Source organism: Patiria miniata, unplaced genomic scaffold (assembly GCF_015706575.1).
Source record: "Patiria miniata isolate m_02_andy unplaced genomic scaffold, ASM1570657v1 HiC_scaffold_19, whole genome shotgun sequence".
NCBI lineage: Eukaryota > Metazoa > Echinodermata > Asteroidea > Valvatida > Asterinidae > Patiria > Patiria miniata.
Window position 1 is genome coordinate 16,030,883 of NW_024037057.1, and position 19,463 is coordinate 16,050,345.

At 39.7% G+C, this 19,463-nt stretch overlaps 1 protein-coding gene across 2 annotated transcripts in view; it reads right to left on the bottom strand.

Moving 5' to 3' along the window:
* Positions 1 to 410: 410 nt before the first annotated feature.
* Positions 411 to 19,463, bottom strand: part of LOC119725911 (PAX-interacting protein 1-like) — a 62,937-nt gene continuing 43,884 nt past the window's right edge. For both annotated transcript variants that reach the window (XM_038197524.1, XM_038197523.1), the window contains 5 exons: positions 14,416 to 14,584; positions 8,917 to 9,017; positions 4,169 to 4,379; positions 3,456 to 3,516; positions 411 to 2,594 (listed from right to left, as the gene is read on the bottom strand). In XM_038197524.1, the coding sequence (XP_038053452.1) occupies positions 2,573 to 2,594; positions 3,456 to 3,516; positions 4,169 to 4,379; positions 8,917 to 9,017; positions 14,416 to 14,584 (564 nt within the window). In that variant the 3' untranslated portion in view covers positions 411 to 2,572. The remainder of the gene's footprint in view (positions 2,595 to 3,455; positions 3,517 to 4,168; positions 4,380 to 8,916; positions 9,018 to 14,415; positions 14,585 to 19,463) is intronic.

The window sequence follows — 19,463 nt, forward strand, 5'->3', positions numbered from 1 at the left end:
GGCCTATGCACATCTGTATCTGGATCATGCAAACAAGATTCATGGCTAAAATTCAAAGGCTTTGATTTACCCTGGTTTATTTCTACATCCATGGTTGATTCCAGCAAAAATATCCTCAATGTTGATCATCACAAACAGGCTGTGGTATTGATCACAGAAAGTCATGCATGTACATGTACGAACGTACGAAGCAAGGACAGTTTAGCCGGAGTTTACTGTATTATTATTACATAAAGAAAAGTGTAGCCAAAAAAAAGTTTCCTTTATTTGGTGTATATATATTTTTACCTTGACTTTTGTACGACTCTTTTTGCACTAGCTCTTGCCTGTTGTATTTGTGTAGTGCAAATCAGCTCTGAAGCAATGTATTGCATCTCCTTGTGCTACAAAATCAGTTCTGAGAGACAACATTTCTTTTTTAAACAAACTTTTATTCATCTTCTAACTAAAGTAATTATCCTATAAATTTGGAGTAAAAACGAGTGGAAGTGTTTCAACTCTACATGTAAATGGCAGCCATAAAATGTCCATGTGAAATTTGACAATTGCTGAGTTACTTGAGTATCTTACAAAATACCACACGAAAAGTGCAGGGACAAAACGACCCAGCACAAGCAATTTTGAGTGTCACAAGCACTTAAAATTGCACTTACATTATAAACTATGGCTGGATAACTTCCAAAGTCTGACCGTAATCTAACAGCGTAATACAAGTAACCCCACAGCAGTGACAAGGGATCTCGGGTATGATCCTCCAGTAATTTGAGCACAGGCGACAAAGGTCATCTACTGTCCTTTACAGGAGTCCATCATTGTTGCCACTTGCCCTTGGTTATTCACACAGTAGTTACATTGTGCGACAATGAAGCCTAAAAGTTAAGTTGCTAAACATACTTGGTCAAATTAAGTGTAAATTTATTTTTTAAAAAAAATGAAATTGTAAAGGTAATCATGTTTTAGAAAACGACAGTACTACAATATGTACATGTACCTTGTTTTGTATATATACAAATTAAAGGATATATACTCGGAAGAAACTTTAAATGTATGTTGACTTGCTGGTCATTTCCTTTTTTTTTCAGGTGCACATCACAGCATATCAATTGTGTCGTCATCCCTCCCCCTCACAGTGAACATCTTAACCCTTACTTAATCCTGAAAGTATCATTTTGCCATGAATACATCTTAATTAACCCTACCTTCCTGAACATTATTGCTAAGAATCCTTCCAAATCCCCCATGCAGGAAATTAATGACAATACATTTTTGTGTACGTAAACTATCGTGTGGCATCAATATGCTAATGCTTTGCTCTACCTCCTCTTGAATCAAGTGGATTTGGGAGGCTGTGGGAAGGTTAGTGCTGGCTGTAACATGGATATTTACTTGGGTTGGCAAGAGTCTTTCGGTTGGGCATTTTCCAACATTTTTATTAATGACCCAAGTTCTTATTCAGCTTGGAATTTGCTATTACAGCTACCTAGAATCCAAGCAAAGGAGCATTATAAGGACTACTGCTGTTTAAATTGCCAGTTTTTCACAGATGTTTGGACCAGAGACTGACACCTCAGTGGCTAGATGATGGTTAGTGGATTTGCCCAGATTCCTCACAGATGATGGTGGGAAGTCACTGCAATGAGGACATTCAAGCTGAATAAGAACTTTTTGCACTCTTTTCCTCTCAATTTGTGTGGTATGCACGGGAATTCAAGATGAAGAATTCAGCTGGTCTGTGGAAAATTGCATGTTTTAAAGGGCACATTATTAATGTTAAAAATCTGTGAAAATGCTAACTCAGTGAACTCGTTCAAATAAGGACTTTCTTGATACATGTACAGTTGTATTTAAAGGGTTAAAATGTTCACATTATTCAAACAATCCATTTGATTGGTGTCACACATATCCATTGACAATCCTAAAGTAACAAGGTAGTAAAACTGTGTCTAGAAAAAGCATGATCTATGAATAAAAAAATTAGATGAAAAATTATTGTGATAAAATATACACACATATAATACTTTAACATATCTTACATTAAACACCCACAAGTTAAGCCCAACTTCAGTTTCTAAGGCCATTTCCCAAACCTTGACTTCCTCCCCAGCTTTGGCTTCATCCCTAACTTCCGAACTACTTTTTAAGCCTTTAATGTCTGAACCAAATGGAAATATTATAAACGTTGACTTCATAGTAAAGGATTGGATGTCCCTGATGCAGAACATGGTCTTGATATTGACCTGGAGTCTCCAAAGTCAGGGCCCTGAAAACTCCTGAAGACAAAGTCAAGGTTCTGGATGGAATTTATACACACAACGCCTCAATATCCAAGACAGAGTGCACTGCACATTTAGTAGCAGGTGCACACGCTACAGAATATTACTGGGCTCGAGACCCTCAAGTTGGAGAGTTACAAATCTCCCAAACATGCTGAAGTTGAAGCTGAGGTGTCGTAAACTGAAGAAGAAAGTTCCAGTGCGCTACAATGCATATCCATGATTTTGATGACTTACACTCATTTCTCATCTGCATGTTCTTGTCACATGGGCACGATGATAGACACAACAGCTGGCCTTCATGGAGGGCAAAATTTGAATGTGCGTTAAAGTTAAGGAATATGTCAGCTGAATGCCTTGCAAAGTTTGTGGGAACTCAGGATATGATGGAAACTCGAGATTTTATTTGTTTGAACTCATGCAAACAATTTTCTAAATCCTCCTTAAGATTTGTACATTATTCCCTGTATTGTTGACACGATTGGATATTGTTGGCACGATTTACACACTGGAGTCATTTTTCTCACTACTTTGCCTTCCCTGGACATTCACATTAGGCCCATATGCTAGAACCCAAACCTAAAGGGTTCCCTGGACATTCACATTAGGCCTGTATGCTAGAACCCAAACCTGAAGGGTTGACCATGGCATGTACCTGCTCTCATTTTGTCTCTTTTTTTTAATGTGAAACTAAAATTGAACATACCGGACGGTCATATATAAATATGTAATATATAAATCAACAGACATCCCTGATATTTTCAGACTTTTAGCTGCCTGTCACTCCTTTGACAAGTATCAGTGTGCAATAAAATGACTTCAGTAGTGTGAGTTCATTGTTTTCCACCAGCAGCCAAGTATACCACTCTGGTGAGCTGTTACTGGTATTTTTGGAACTGGGTACCGATTGCCATAATGCTCAGTTAGCTTCAGAACCATCTAGTGCCCGGTATTTTCGGTTGGGATAGGTACACCTACCATCCTGGCCTTCATATCCGTTAAAGCCACATTTATAACTTGCACAAACCTCTAGCATGTCCTTTTTTTATACGCACAAACACCATTGGATATCACAGGACATATTTATTTTATTTCATTTTTGTTTAGTTGAACGGACTATATAACAGGATCAAATGTCTGCTGTCCTTTTGCTACAGATACGATGTTATGATTAAAGGATATGAGGTGAAATCCAGCTGCTGTCTTAGCACACCAGTCAATATAAACTCAGCATTGTGCACATCTGAAACAAAATAACATTTGATGACATGACACTGAAGATAAAAAACTGAAGAGATTTTTGACCGAGATCACCTAAATTTTAGAGGTTTTATTGTTGACTTACCATATGTTGAAGGTCTGGGTGACAGAACCCCCCCCACATATTTACATGTAAATTATTGTAATTGATGTGACATGTGAAAACACTTCACATAGTGCCAATCATACTTTAGTTTTGTACCAAATAAAAGCTGAGATGAGCACTTTCCATTCTTGGGTTTCACTAAATAAAGATTGTTTGCTCTGATGCACAGACACCAGATTTAGTGGTAATGTATGTGTAGGTTTCACATATCACATCACATATTCCGTTGGCCATACCAATGACATCTACCAGACCACTTCAAAAATATGTCAAGAGAAAATACTTTATGCTCAGTGCCTGGGCATCAGTCCAGCTGCTAGCCAGATGCTCCAAGGAATGTCAAGCTTATCCGCATGGCAAGTATTTGCACTGCTCCTTTTTTTTTTAAATTTGAATATAATTCAACTCCAGCAACATTTTACAAATAATGTTTTGAGATGTAAAATTTAGTCCAGACAACGATCACTTTAAGTACCAATTGTTATAAATACAAAATAATTGAAAAAGTACTTTTAACATTTGTGTTTACCTATTTTATGCCGGAAGAAATCCCGGCACCACGGCAGATCATTCTCACAGCTAATGACAACAAACGCTGAGGCTCCCATGGTGCTTTGCATGGCACTAATCTTAGCCAATGATGGACGTGTCGTCAGTAAGCGACCTCCAGCCATCTCAATGATTTCATGAATGAGTCCTGGACCTGGTTGCACACCCGGCGTCAGATACAGTGTCACATCCTGTCCACAGAGAACAAAATACTGTTATATGCAAATCTACCATTACATGTATAATGACTCACTTATATTCTAGAAGCTTCAGGGATATTGACATAAGAATCTTCAAGGAAGACATTACAATAAATAATCATTACCCCCCAAAATCCATAAAAACTTCTGAAAAAAAAAGATGGGCACAATATCACATTTTGTAATCCCTTAGAAACTTGAAACTTAAATATCTTTGGAAAATAAATTTATAGAAATGACCACACAAAGGTCTGGGGTTTATATGAATGCTTTACTACCAAAATTTAAAATAGTCAGGGTTCTCATCAATTCTTTTTGGACAAAAAGACGGTCTGTGGCCAGAGATTCGGATCAAAAGTTCTTTTTTGTTTTAATCTAATATCACGCACAAGTTTACGAGTATAGGAGGCTTGGCCCCACACGCCTGCGGGGAACGAGGCTTTGTCGCCTGTCACCCGCTCATGAATAACTCGTTAACACACGCACACATGCACACAGTCATGTTTTTCTCTACATGTAGTCATGTACTTATCAGGACCCCTTCTTGTTCCCTTCTTCTGTTCCTATTGTTTGTACTTCAACTTTTTCTTCTCATGTACAATTAGGTTTGTACAAGAAAACCTCCTGGTGACTTGGCTCAGGTGACTTGGCTCAGGTCCTCGGGTTATTGTTATCTCAAGAAACCCATTGTCCCAAGTCCTCAGACATAAAGGATAACAAACTCACACTCGTACTTTACCATTACCGTCTGAGGACATTAACAACAACATTAACTTTGCCATAATCTAAAGAGCCTCATCCTCCTCTGTCACTAGTGTCAGTGACTTTCTTGAGCAATTTGAGAAGTTCGCTTGGGCTTTGGAAAATCTTCCAGGAAGGAAATTGGTTCTCGGTGACTTCAATCGTCACTATGACTGTCCATCCAAGCCCGAGGTCAGAACCTTCGCTACCACCATCTCTTCGTTAAACTCTTGTCAGAAAATTCAAGGCCCAACTCACACAGCTGGTCATAGTCTTGACTTGGTTCTTCTCAAGGATAGTGATACCCTGATGAAGTCACACACTCTAGAACGACCTCACATTTCAGATCATCTTGACGTTAACTGTATCCTGAACCTCAACAAACCCTGAGACATGAAAACGACGTACACATCAGGTAGATTCAGATCTATTGACTCTGATGCAGTATGATCTTGAGGGCAAAACGGAGAGTTTTCTCTTAGGTGATGATGATGACATCAATGATCTTGTCAAATGCCACAACTGCGCCTGCCGGGAAGTTCTTGATGATCACGCTCCGGCAACCCACCGTTCCCATTCCATCCATCGCAGACAATGTGGTTCAACAAGTCTGTGCAAGCTGGTCGTCCTGCATGGCGTCGCACTGAATGGAAATGGAGGAAGACCCACGCAGAGGCTGATCATCAAGCCTATGCAGTCACGAGATGTATCCGATGTCATCACTCAAGCCTAAACTGAATACAGTAAACTCCGGCTAAACCGACATCGTACAACTCGTCAAATCGCTCAAGTCGGCCGTCTGATTAAAGTCCAGATTGTCCGTAATGCATTTCCATTGAATTTTTTATTTCTAAATCGGCTTTTATAAGTCGCCATTTCGCTCAAGTCGTCAAGTTACTCTCGGTCCCCTTTCCATAAAAAGTATTACAAATTCCTTTGTGTAAGTCGGCATTCAAAACATCGACTTACTGTACTGCTGTTGGCAAGAAGTGTCGAGTGAAAAGTGGTTTGGCACGGCCTGTGATCGCTGCATGCATCGGTGTCGCGAAAGGGTGTCCTACTGCATACATTGCATATGCATTGTGAGCATATCAATACCAGTACCCCCTCTCGTCTGTACGCATGCGCTCTGTCCATTTTGGGGGTAGTCTTATTGAATGACTAGTGCTGCACTCAATGCGTGCGTGGTATATACCGGACCACGCACGCATTTAATTTGTTACTGTGCATATACATAATACATGTATTACTATTTTGTACACGTGGTCTCCACTTTCAATATCCCAAACGTGATGATACAATTCGAGGATTAATTTGCTGGATTCAACTCGAGCATTAAGGAGATCAACCAGGGTAAATCGAAGCCAATTAATGCAATGAATCAAGTGTGCAAAAAGACCATTCATGTAAGTTGGCAAAATGACGATTTACAGCAGATATTCGCGTAAGTCGTTGCAAATTCTCGGGTCCCGAGAGTGCCGACTTAGCCCGAGTTTACTGTACTTCAATGAACAATTTTCTAATTGTAACTTTCAAAGACATGTTTAAGACTGTTCATGAGGCTGTTTCTTTTGTCCATACCAATAACTTGTCTGAACCTCTGCAGTCTGCAGTCCGTTCTGCCCATAGCACTGAAACTGCTCTTCTTACAGTTCAAGATGCTTTCCTCAAAGCTATTGACACACAGCAGGGTGTCTTCCTCATGATGATTGACTCGTTGGCTACATTCGATACAGTAGACCATAATATCCTCTTACAGCGTCTCACTTATGACTTTGGCCTTGATGGTGCTGTCCATAGCTGGTTCCGCTCATACTTGAGTGGTAGAATGAGTCAAGGTTGTGTGAAGGAAGCTCTCTCTGCTGAAGCCAAGCTCAAATGTGGTGTTCCCACAGGGATCTGTCATTGGTCCATATCTTTTCACTTATTACTCCCACATCATTGGTCAAATAGTTTGTTCACTCTATTCAATACCACATTTATGCTGATGATGTCCTGCCATTCTTGACCTTTGACTCAACTCAACCAGGAGATGCTGTCTGTGCTCTGTTTCGGTTGTCTCAGTGTGTCAAAGAATTTAAATCGTGGATGATCTCTAACAACCTCCGGATGAATCCAAATGAGGCAAGAGTTCTTCAATGCGTCTTCTCCCGCTCACTTCTAATATCTCCAATACTACACCTTTTAATCTTGATGGTATTGAAATTCACCCTTCCCCCTCAGTCCGAAACTTGGTGTTGTTTCTGATCCTGACATGAAAATGTTTGATCACATCCCACAACTTTGTCACTCTCTAAATTGGCCTATCCACAACCTTAGTCGGATCAGGAAATTTCTTGACTGTAATGCCTGCAACAATGTCGTCAGTGCCCTGATTCTGTCGAAGCTGGACTATTGCTGCTGTTTGCTACATTGTGTTTCTAACGACAGACATATCTCGTCTTCAGAGACTTTAAAATAGATGTGCCAGGCTTATCTTTCAGACGCCCAAACACACCCATACCTCGCCTCTGCTCAAACAAGTACAGTGGCTCTCAGTCACCCAACACACCAGTCATCCACCTGCACCAGATAATCTCTCCTCTCTTCTCACAGTCCAGAACTGTTCTTACTCCTTTCGTTGCTGGAGAGTCCCTTGTTATCCACAAGTCACGTATTAAAACAGGCTTGTGACAGGGCCTTCTCCATTGCCGCCCGCCGGTTATGGAGATAATAGCCTACCCATCCATCAGAAATTCAGGCAGCGTTTTTTTTTTTTGAAAAAGGCTCTAAAGACCCATCTTTGTCCTAAATCGTAGCTAGCTGTCCTCTTTTCTTTGTCTTCTTTTCCTTTTTCACATCTTTGCTATAGCGCCATGTATCCTTTGGCAATTTGGCGCTCAATGAATCATTATTATCATCAGCATGTTTCCCTTTGTTCCTATAATTGAACACTCTCCCATAAAGCACACAGACCTACGTTTGTGGTCCCTTCTCAACAAAAGATGTATATTTGATGACAACAAAGAACGTGTTGTTCTCTGTTTGTTTTGCAGTCCTTGGGATGTAATACACACACACACCGTCGTGTTCACACCATCCATCATAGACGTCCTATTGTCCCTCTTTTGTTTGCACTCTAACTTTTTAAGAAGACTCCCATATATTTTTGTACACGACCCCAATCAAGGACGTATGCTGGGAATCGTGGACGATATTGTTCTCTTTAGCTTTCTGGTATTTTTCATCAACGGTTTGAATAGATGAACACCCCCACAGATTCTTGTTCCACAATTGTGGGGACCACACACCTGTTGAGCGATAGCTATTATGGGGACCGAAAACACTGGGGACAGCAGCAAGTCCCCATAACTTGGTCCTAAATGTAATGTCCCTAATAAAAAACTTCCCCACAACACCTCGTCAGCTAGGGCACACACAAACACACCCACGTTTGTTTATGGTGTAAATCGAGGATTTTCGTTTGTTCCTCTTCCCTTTTCCTTTGCTTATACTCAAACTTTTTTACAACAGCTCTCCTTGGTTTTGTACACGTTTTCTAATCGAGAACATCCTGGATCTGACTCCTGTCCTCAATTACAAAAGGATGTTTCACCCGTGTGTCCTCGATTCACACCATAAACAAACCCACATACACTCTTTGCACTTTATAGTATAGCGGTGATATGACTTTAATTGAAGTAAGCGATATTATGCTGTATACCCTTATTTTCTTATCTTATTTCTTGTCTCATTGGAGTTGGGTTTTCAATTCCTATCACACCTGATAACAAAGTGGTTGACTTACCTTGAGCAGTTTTCTCTGACTAGCTCTGGCCATAGACTCCTTCAGGTTGAACAAGAGTGCAGTCTCCGCTTCCACATCGTTCAATAAGAAACTGTTCTCATCTGAGCAAACCAAGATAAGCCATTAATCAGAAATGAAATCAAGTCAATGGTAAGTCAGGTCACAAGTCAATCACGAGTAAAATGTCTAGTCAGGTCATAAGTAACAAGGCTGAACAATGACAACAGAATGCTGGTGTGCTGTCTCCGAGTACTTCTATTGAGTATATATATACGACACACCATTGACTCATATACCAGATATTTACAGATATTTCCAAAAGAAATTCTTGTGAACTTTCAGCTCATCTATTTGTCCAAATAGATTTCTACCCACAATTAAAAGCCCACAAATCCGCACTTTTAAGACTACATCACAATACCCATGATCACCTGCTACTAGAGTGCGTTGGAATAATACATGACGTCACTCGTCAGATTTTTAAAAAGCTACCCTTTGCACAGACTAACATCGTTGAAAGCAAGTTCACATTTTTTACCAATTACAAAAATTATGGCACTTCCGGTTTGAACCGGAAAGAAGGGTCACGCAATTGTGCACATTTTATTAAAAATTAAGACCCTGGATTATTCTATCAATTCCCGTAAAAAGCAAAATCAGATCTCTGTTCCTTTATTATGTTCAGGTCTGACAGATGATGTTTCCATTATTTCACAAATCCCCTGTTGTTAAAAAAATGAGAAGAAACAAAGAAAACTAGAGTTTCGCGTTTGTTGAGTTACAAACGCAGAGTGGTCGGGCGGACAGCCTTTTCATTATACACTGCCCAGTTAAGTTAGGAATATATGTTTATGTAGAAAAAAGGATCACGAAATTAAATCCCTTCAAGTACAATCAATGTTTCAAAAAGGTATCTTTAGGCCCCCCCAAAAAAGTCTCCGGTTTCTGGTATGGAGCTTGCCCAAAAAGTGGTGCGGCGACGCGGCTTTTTTTTTTTTTACCTGACTTTTTTGCTTCAAATGTCGGCTGCTGACTGCAAATGGTGCCCGACTAAACTTAGTACAAATATGCCTATATGGGATTGGGAGTCCAGAGAGGCCACATAAAGCTTATTCTCGACCATAACTCCATCTAAAAACACGTTAAAAATGTGCAGCAGCAGGATTCCAGTCAAACCAGTGAGTTTGGCGGTTTTGAGACATCATCTTTCATTGAAAAAAAAACGTTTTCATTTTGCCGACGCGCATGGCTACAGCGACGCGCGCGCATACCAGAAACTGGACTTTTTTTTTTTGGCCTTAACGGTGTGATAAATTTCAGTAAAAATTCTATGTCCACAAAGAAAAGTTATTACTGGTTTGATGACGTCATCAGTCAAAAACGGTTAGTGAATACTGATAAAGTCCGGAGAGGCTAATTTTTCATTGTAAAGTTAAAATAACGTATGAAAATATGTGAAATATAATTGTTTGTATTAATAACACCTAACTTCCGGTTTGATGACGTATTAATAACACCTAACTTCCGGTTTAATGACGTCACAGCATTAGAGATCCAAAGGTGAACACTGTAATAGATATCATTATTTGGACTTCGAAGATATGACAGGGATCAAATGATAGAATTAAATCAAAACTATGATCCTTTTCAAATTCTCCTTAAAGTAACTTCCGGTCTGATGACGTCATGAATTTGAAACCTTGCCAAAGTATCTGTGATTAATCATAGAATATCAAGGGGCCATTTGGTAAAATTTGGACGAATGGTTTTAAAATTAAAGAAGGGAAACTCTATTTTATGTGCCGATAGAGGGCGCCCTTTCGGATAGATCACACTGTTTTTTTTGCGTCTTGCATTCCTCACTAAACACTTTCATAATATATGTCTGTAGTAAAATGCTTCCGCTTTTGAGTTATATTCAGTTTTTATTGCACTTCCGGTAACACCGGAAGTAAAGGTCAAGCGGTTTTGCGTCCGGGAACACGAAATATTTATCACGGCATAGTCTACAACCTCACGAAAAAACGAACACGATACTCTATTTAGTTCGAAAGATAAAACGCAAACTATTTTGTCAAAATTTGCCCTTAAATCGCTTGTAATTTGATACCTGATAACGTCATGATGACGTAAAAAAAATGTATAACATCTTCGTAACCTGGTACAAGTTCACACAAGGTTTTGTGATCATACCGTGAACCGTTCGGAAGAAATGTTGCTTTGTTTTGATGTCAGGCAAACGTCTTCATTTTGAATTCACCTAACTTTGACCTTCCGGTTGACCCGGAAGTAAAGGTCAAGCGAGTTCACGTACACGACAAAATTTTTTTAGCGATTAATGGTCTATCTGATTACAGAATACAAACATCATTGAATGTTTAGTTCAAGAGTTATAGGTGAAAGTAATTGATCACTTTTTCAGATAAAATCACTTGTAATTTGATACCTGATGACGTAATCGTGACGTCAGAGTAATATGCACCACTTCGGATGAGGGTCGATATATATTGAAAGTTACAAGTTCATACCATATACCGTTTAAGAAAAAAACCGCGGAGAAGTATTGTCCGGAAAAAAGAAAGAAGATTTACCAGAACAACTAGAAATGTGTTTGTGGACAAACACTGAGCTGTTTCGACCGTTTTGTTAATGACTGCCGTAAAAGGAGTTTCATCCAGGTCGAATGAACATGTACATGCGTATTCTATACAAAAAGTGTCTATCCTACGTCCCTGACTATGCATGAACATAAAATCTGTCAAAGTTAGCCGGAAATCGGCTAAAACGGTCACTGTGGACAGGATTTGACCTCAGCAACACGTGCGCTGCGCGCAGGCTGACTGACATACGATATGTACAACGTACGTGCATGTACATGTACATTGTGGACTGTGCATGTTTTAAAGCAGAGTTATTGTCAACCTGAAGTTTTAAGCGTGCGCAGGGCATGTCCGAGTTTGCTTATTGCCTCGAAACTTTGAAATATTTTAGACCTACCCTTAAATAGACAATTAAAGTAAAAACTAATATAAAAACTGCCATGGTTGATTTTTCAGGATTTTTTTAAGGAAAAAGGGTCTTTTCATTATAACTTCCGGTCTGATGACGTCATACACCTTAAACTTCACACACGTCTTAAGTGGGTCAAGGTCATCCATATACACCAATATTTAGGCGATTCCAACAAACTTCGCCACAGACATCTATTCAAAATACATTTTTGAAAATTTTCAACCTGTCGCTAGAGGGCGCTCGGAAGATTGCATGACGTCATCGGTAGATGATTTGAAGAATACTATCAGCCAAGAGACTAACACAGTTAAAAGCAAGTTCATATCTATTACCACTTTTAAATAATAATCCACTTCCGGTTTTGGCCTTTTTCGACTGAAAACAAGGGTCACGTGATTTTACGCACACTGAATGAAATAAAGACCTCAACCTACTCTACCACTTGCCGGCAACAGAATGCTGCGGACGCGTACGGTTGATTTCTTATGCATTTTTAAATATTAAAATTGTCACAATTTAATTGCCTATAAATAAACACCGGATGACGTCATCATGACGTCATCATTACACAATGTTGTTTGAATTAGAGTCTTTGCTTGGACAAAGATTGGTGTAAATGAATTAATGGCAAAGTGTCGAAAATGCCCTCTGAAAATTGACATTTTTTAAAAAAATTTCTGTGTACAAAGTCTATGGGAAAAATTTAATATTCAAAATTCTATAATAAATCACGTGATGACGTCAGCACGACGAAAAATTTCGGCACACATCTTCAGATGGTGGTCTAAGTGTGTGCCAGGTTTGAAGTCGATCGGATTTGAAAAAAAGCCAAAAGTGACTTGTAGAACGAAAACACGTGTTATCCTATGAGAAAAAAGTCTGAAAAATAAAAGAGAAAAAAAAAAATAACAGAAACAAGAGCTGTTTCGGTGTGTACACCGAAACAGCTAATAACAGAGAGTGGTCGGGTTGTGCACGACCACTCAACTACGGATTTCTGACCGAAATCAAGCAGCAGTCTTCACCACAAAGATCGACATGGAATGGTTACGAATATGGACTTTGTTTTTAATTTAAATCTTATATAAAATTACATTGATGGTGTTTATCATGCCTCTCGGTAAATTTGCCTATATGACACATGTAGACTATGTTCCTATACTGAATATTGACCCAATGGGACCGACAGTTTTCTCAATACGAGACTTAAATAATGTACTTTTGTAATGACGTCACATGCCCCCTGATGAAGTCATCTTAACAACACTTGTCAATGCACACTTTTCATTGTAGTCTTGGTTCGCACCAAGTTTGAAGTCAAATGGATGAATGGAAGTGTAAATTTTTGAAATCAAAATAAACATTTACTTTTTAAAAAATCATAAAAAATCTACCGATGACGTCATTGTGACATCACTGTGGGATTTGCATATTAGTAACAGTACCTACCTACCCACCAAGTTTCAAGACAATCGGACTTACCCTCATATGTGTTTTGAAAAATCGCGTTTTTGATGACGTCATCCTGCTTCACAAATTTTTACAAATTGTGTGCATATACCTATTGCCTAACAAACCTAATGCAAAAAGAATTTTGAATTTAGCATGTTGGGTTCGAGAGATATGGTGATAATCTTCAAAACTTCAAAATCTATATAAAATCACACGATGACGTCATGATGACGTCAACATCCCGGCCTACCTGCATACCGAGTTTCAACCAAATTGGACCTACGGTTTTGTAGATATAGGACTTTAAAATATGAACATTTGTGATGACGTCACGTGACCCATTGTGAAGTCATGATGACGTCACTCTTCGGGACACAACTTTGCTATAGGGACTGACTTTGAGTGATGTATGACAAAGACTATTGCCAAAAGTGGATGTCACAAAAATCATGTACAAAGTCTACGGGATTTGGGATAGAACAAAAAGAAGAGGGAAAAGTAGAAGAAGTAGAAGGAAGAAAAAAATCAGAACAAAAAGAAAGGCTTTTCCGCAACTATGCAGAAAACCAAAAATCAGAACAAAAAGAAAGGCTTTTCCGCAACTTTGCTCAAAAGCCAATAATAATAATATAATGTGCTTAAAAAGCGCTTTATATCAATGGTCTCAAAGCGCTTTAAAATTATTACTTCTATTTATCAGGTCATTAGACCATTTTTTGCAGTTGCTCAAGATCAGCTCATTCTAGTCTCTGCCTTAACAGGTACCCATTTATACACCTGGGTGGAGAGGCAATCGCCTTGTGTCTTGCCCAAGAACACAAGCACCATGTTCCCCGTCAGGGTTCGAACCCACGTACCATGACACGTGAGTCGAACACCGTAACCATTGGACAACAGCGCTCAAATACAATACATCTGCCATTCGTGGTGACCACCATAGTTGTACAGAGAGTCTGTGCCTAGACTAGTCCATAGCTTCACCACACATTCCTGGTCTGGTATGAAGACATCTACAGTACCAAAAATACAAATTACCTAGAAACCATCTGCTCTTGTAACTCTCCTCAATCCACATTGGAGTAACTATGAACCGACACACAGACACTCCAGACAGGAACTTGACAGTGCGAGTCACTTTATTAGTAATGAGATGAGTGCAAGATGCCATGGTGTCTGCCGTACGACCTCCTAACTTTTCCAATTTCTGTAACAAACAAAAATAAAGTATGCATGGATCACATTTATTATTACAACAGCATATTTGTTCTTACTTCAGAGAGAAGTACTCATCCTTCAAAATAAAAAGTGGATTTGAAATATAATCATATTTAGTATTCAAACTCTAAATGTGAAGTTAACTTCACGTGTGAAGCCTACATGGACCTATGTAGATACTGCGAATGTTGCGTTTATCCCAACATGAACAAGTTTAAACTTGATGCTCAATGGCACAATTTGAAGACTGAACTGGCTTAATAAGGGAATAAATAAATGTGTGTTTCGGAGGTATTATAACACTCTGTTTAAAACCGGTGTGAGTCTGGATGGGTAATTATCACCCATCCAGACTCACACCGGTTTTAAACAGAGTGTTTAATACTGACACAACACAAATTTATTCCCATTCATAAATACCTTTTTGGTAAAAAAAACCCCAAATCTTTTCGGTCCAAAAATCAAAACAAGTTAAAAACTAGACGTTGTTAACCATTTTGTTCAACAATTTTACCCCTCTGACTATAATATGGAATGCCCCTCCACAATTGCGTGCGCGTCGCTCATTCCACCTCCATGGTCGTGCGTACTGCGCGATGTCGCGCAAAACGCAGCTGGGCTGGTGTACTGTGAATATCGGACTATGAAATAATGATTCACTGGTAGTATTGCGCAGTGCATACTTGGGGAATTTGAACGTTCAACCAATGAAACGTAAAAGGCACCGGATTTCATGGGAGTCCAAATTTCATGTGACACTGGAAAAGTGTTTAAGACCAGCTAGCCATGTCTTTATCATCTGTTTAAGACCGGCCACGTGACGGGCTCTCGACCAATAGGAATGCGTAAATGGTCTTAGGTATTTATGAATAAGAAATAAAGAAAGTTTATTTTGAGGTTTTTATTACTCTCACAATAGACACTGATTAACCAGTTCGCACCAGGATTATTTAGACAAGAATGGAACGAGGCGCGGGATTACTGTTCACTCAACCTCATGCCAGGCAGGTTGATGAAGCCATCACCCTCGGGCAGCACACTCATATTTCCAGCCTCACTCAATGCAAGCGGGTCGCTGACAGATATTTCCGGCCTCGCTCCCTGTAAGTTATCTGTTCCGATAAATCCAGGGCGAACTGGTTAAGTGTAATTTTCATGGGGTTGGGTCAATTCCAAAGTTATGGATGTTATATTCAGAGGCGACTGACCAATTTGAACATCCTGAAGTAAAAAAAATCCTTGGAGTGAAAGCAAATCACCACTTTACTATAAAGAAGAAAGGGTGTATGTGTACATGTATGTGTTTGTGGTGCGTTCACGAGTTGTTCATACACCGGACCAACCGGGCAATCGAACAAATTCATATGCGGGTCAATCGGGACCAATACGCTGCCAATCGTACCGACATCTAAACTGCCCATACAATACACTGGCAGTAGGTTGATCAGAGCACTAGCTTTTGGTACGCGGTGCAGCATGCATTTATTTTTCCATTCATGAACCTCACTCGGTCCACTTCCACAACAGTCTTGGACATTTCTGATTGCAATGAGGTGTGACTTCATATGCCAAATATGGCGCATCGATGCAAACAAAATAGCTGTGCCGAATTTACCATTAGTCAGGCGACGTGTACATGCAATCGATGAACACAGTATGGCACCGTTCGATCCTGGGTTGACAGGAGCCCCTTAAAAATTGAATTTTGATTTTGGCTATGAAATGATTCCTATTTGAGGGACTAGTAACTCTGAAATGAGAAAAGAGAGGCCAATTCTGACGGCAGATTCTGAAAGCCTGGTGCCAGATCACCCTGGAGTTTGATTCATTTGCAAGATATTAGCCTCCAAAACCCTATAAATCAACGTTCACGACTAGCAAAATCAAAAAGGGGGTGTGGCACCCTATCATTTGAGGGCCGCATCTCAGAAAACCCTAAGAAGTTGATGCCTAAAGTTTTGCATGTGTTTTTAATACATAGGTTTTGAGCCAAATCTGAGTTGGTGGCCGTGGAAGATTTCTATACTTTGGAATGACCCACAATCGATGCAAAAGAAAATATGAACTGTGGAAAGTTTATAAGCATGTCATGTCACACGGTTGTTGAGAAGTGCTAAACTAAAACAAATAGCAATAGTCTGCCAAATAACATGACTTTATTTTTCAGTGGCTGTAAGCAATTACATTCTTGCCCCATTTATATTGTACTTCTCCCATACAACCAAACCCACATGCTGTCCAGGCCTGTCAGGCCCTGGCAGACCACTACTCAGGCAGATATAGTTTTCTTTAGTTGTGCATACTGCAGACTTTTCATTCTTTCAGGTGAGGTAGAGACCAAGTGTAAGATTGTGCTGTTTGGTGTTGAGGTGTTGTACTTTTAGCTGTCCAGCTGGACGCAGGCACATTAGAGGGGACTTTTTTGTGTGTGTTTGCAGGTGAGTCTCTGTAGTTTTGTTTTTTGAAATTGATTTTCCCCTCGTTATTCTTGGCTTCAAGTTGTATTACTGTGTTCACACATGTGCCTTGTATTCCAGCCCAGTATCTATCTCCTATACTGGTCTTTTTCCACATTGATTCATCAAGCATTTAATATTCTTCATTCATAAATATCCGAGGCAGTTTTACCTATTATCCTATCAGTTAACAAACCGTCACAAGGGTGGTTTTAAAGTGCTGTTTAAACACTTCTCGGTATTTAAACAGTGATGTTTAAAACTGGCACCTGTGCTGCGTGCCATATCAGTGCAGTATGCGCCGCGTGCCCCGCTGTGCCCAGCCGGCTTTTCCGTTTGTAAGTGACTGCATTAAACACGTGCACACACAACTGATTGCTAGCGCCTAAGTGACTAAACACGCCAATTTGTACTACTTTTGGTTCCAATTATTCAAATGCAACTCCGTGTGCAGTGGGCATGATTTAGTTGTAATGACATCAGACTTACGAACCAGTTAGAGTCACTGATATGATCTCTATACATGTATAAGAAGGGGAGAGGTTGAGCATACCGCACGTGCCGTGCACATCATAGAAAAAGTCTCGCACATGGAGTAAAATGGTAGAACAAAAATCACCGGTAGTTTGTCAATTTTTCGACTCTGAACCAAAAAAGTATTTATGAATGGGTTAATAGTGTGTTGGAGCAGTTATAAAGATAAGCCTTTGGCTCGGGCCATTATCGGCGGCCATGCCCCAATAGGCTGTAGCACACTCCCGGTTTTTGTGTCAACTTGTGGTACCTGACTGGGAATTGAATATAAGTTTCATTTACCGATAGTTTAAATCACCGAAAATCTAATGATCGCGTTGTCAATACAATCGAATGGAACATGGGGGTGAAATCAGGCTTTGAAATTCCCCTGCGTCATTTAATTGCTTACATCATTACTAACTGTTTCTACTTCCGTGGTTGGCCAGTATGGACAGCTGTCAGAACAATTAAACACCAATCAATTATGACAAGTCTTTTACTCCCCTGTTCTTTACATGTCTGAATGGAATGGGCCCTAAAAGTAAGTCATGTTCCGTTGTGTTCCACTAACATTAATTTTGGATTCAGGCATCAAAATAAGTAGGAACACACGAAGTTCACCTAATTCTCCAACCGGTACTAACGGAACACCTTTTTAGAAGTTTTTTACACTGCCCATTCGAGCAACTTCCACCTTTACTAGTGTCTCGTCTGTTAAAATATGAATGCATTTTCCACATCCCAACTCAACAATTGTTTTGTATTTTGTATATGGTAGTCATGCTAGAAAGCAGTAGCAGTGTGGCATGGCTAGGTTTATACTGACACATGACTGGGTCCAGCAAAGGGTCCTTAGGTTTAGAATGCTTACAAAGGATTAACAGGTGTACGTCCATGGCAACTCACTTTGATGTTGCAATGTGATGCCAACTCAACCTTGCCAAACCTGAACCTAAACCAAACCTTGAGATTTGACTTGCAGCACTCAACATATAAAGTCGACTCCCGTTACTACGAAATCAGGTAAGACAAAATTCCAGTTATAACAAACACATATCTTTGGTCCCGGCAAAATTGTACACGTTTCTTTTGGGAGAAATCTGCTTAAGACAAAATCGGGTAGTACACATTTTCTACAAACAGTGTTGGCGACCCCCTGGCATGTAAAACCATTGTTAGTGACTCATTTATTACGAAAGTTTTTGAAAACCACAAAAGCTTACTAACTTCACAGCTTTTTTTACCTTTCAGACCTTATCTGAAAGTAGCATAATAACGATCAGCAATAAGTTTTATCTATGGATGACGTTTAATCTTGCCGACACTGTGGTACCGGTATGTTCACTAATCGCGCGCTGTGGTGACCAACCAAGCCCTGTTATCAAAGCCTGCTGATGATACCATGATACAATGACAACCAGCAACAACAGAAGAAACCTCCCACTGGGAACAATAACCAAGTAATAATAATAACCAAGTAAGTGACATCATCTGCACCCAAGCTAACGTGGACGGTGTAATCTACGTGGACACGCTGCTAAGACAACTTGTCTGATGCAGCGTATAATCAAGGACTTCTTGATTGAAGCAGTGTTGTAGTCGAGACCTCCATGTCCGAGACCAAGTCCAAGACCAGCTCTTTCGAGACCGAGACCGAGACCGAGACTTTTGAAGGCCGAGACCGAGACAAAGACCGAGACCAAGACTTCTGAGACCGCGACAGAGACTAAACATAAAGGGAAAAAAAAAAGAAATTTTACATTTCTAAATAGAGTATTGGAAGGTTGAAAAAATTAAAAAATATTTTGGATGAGTTTCCTACCGGTACCCTGTTGATTGATTGTTAATGTAAAGGTAACTAACAAAATACCTTGCCCCGAAAAGCAGTGTCTAAAA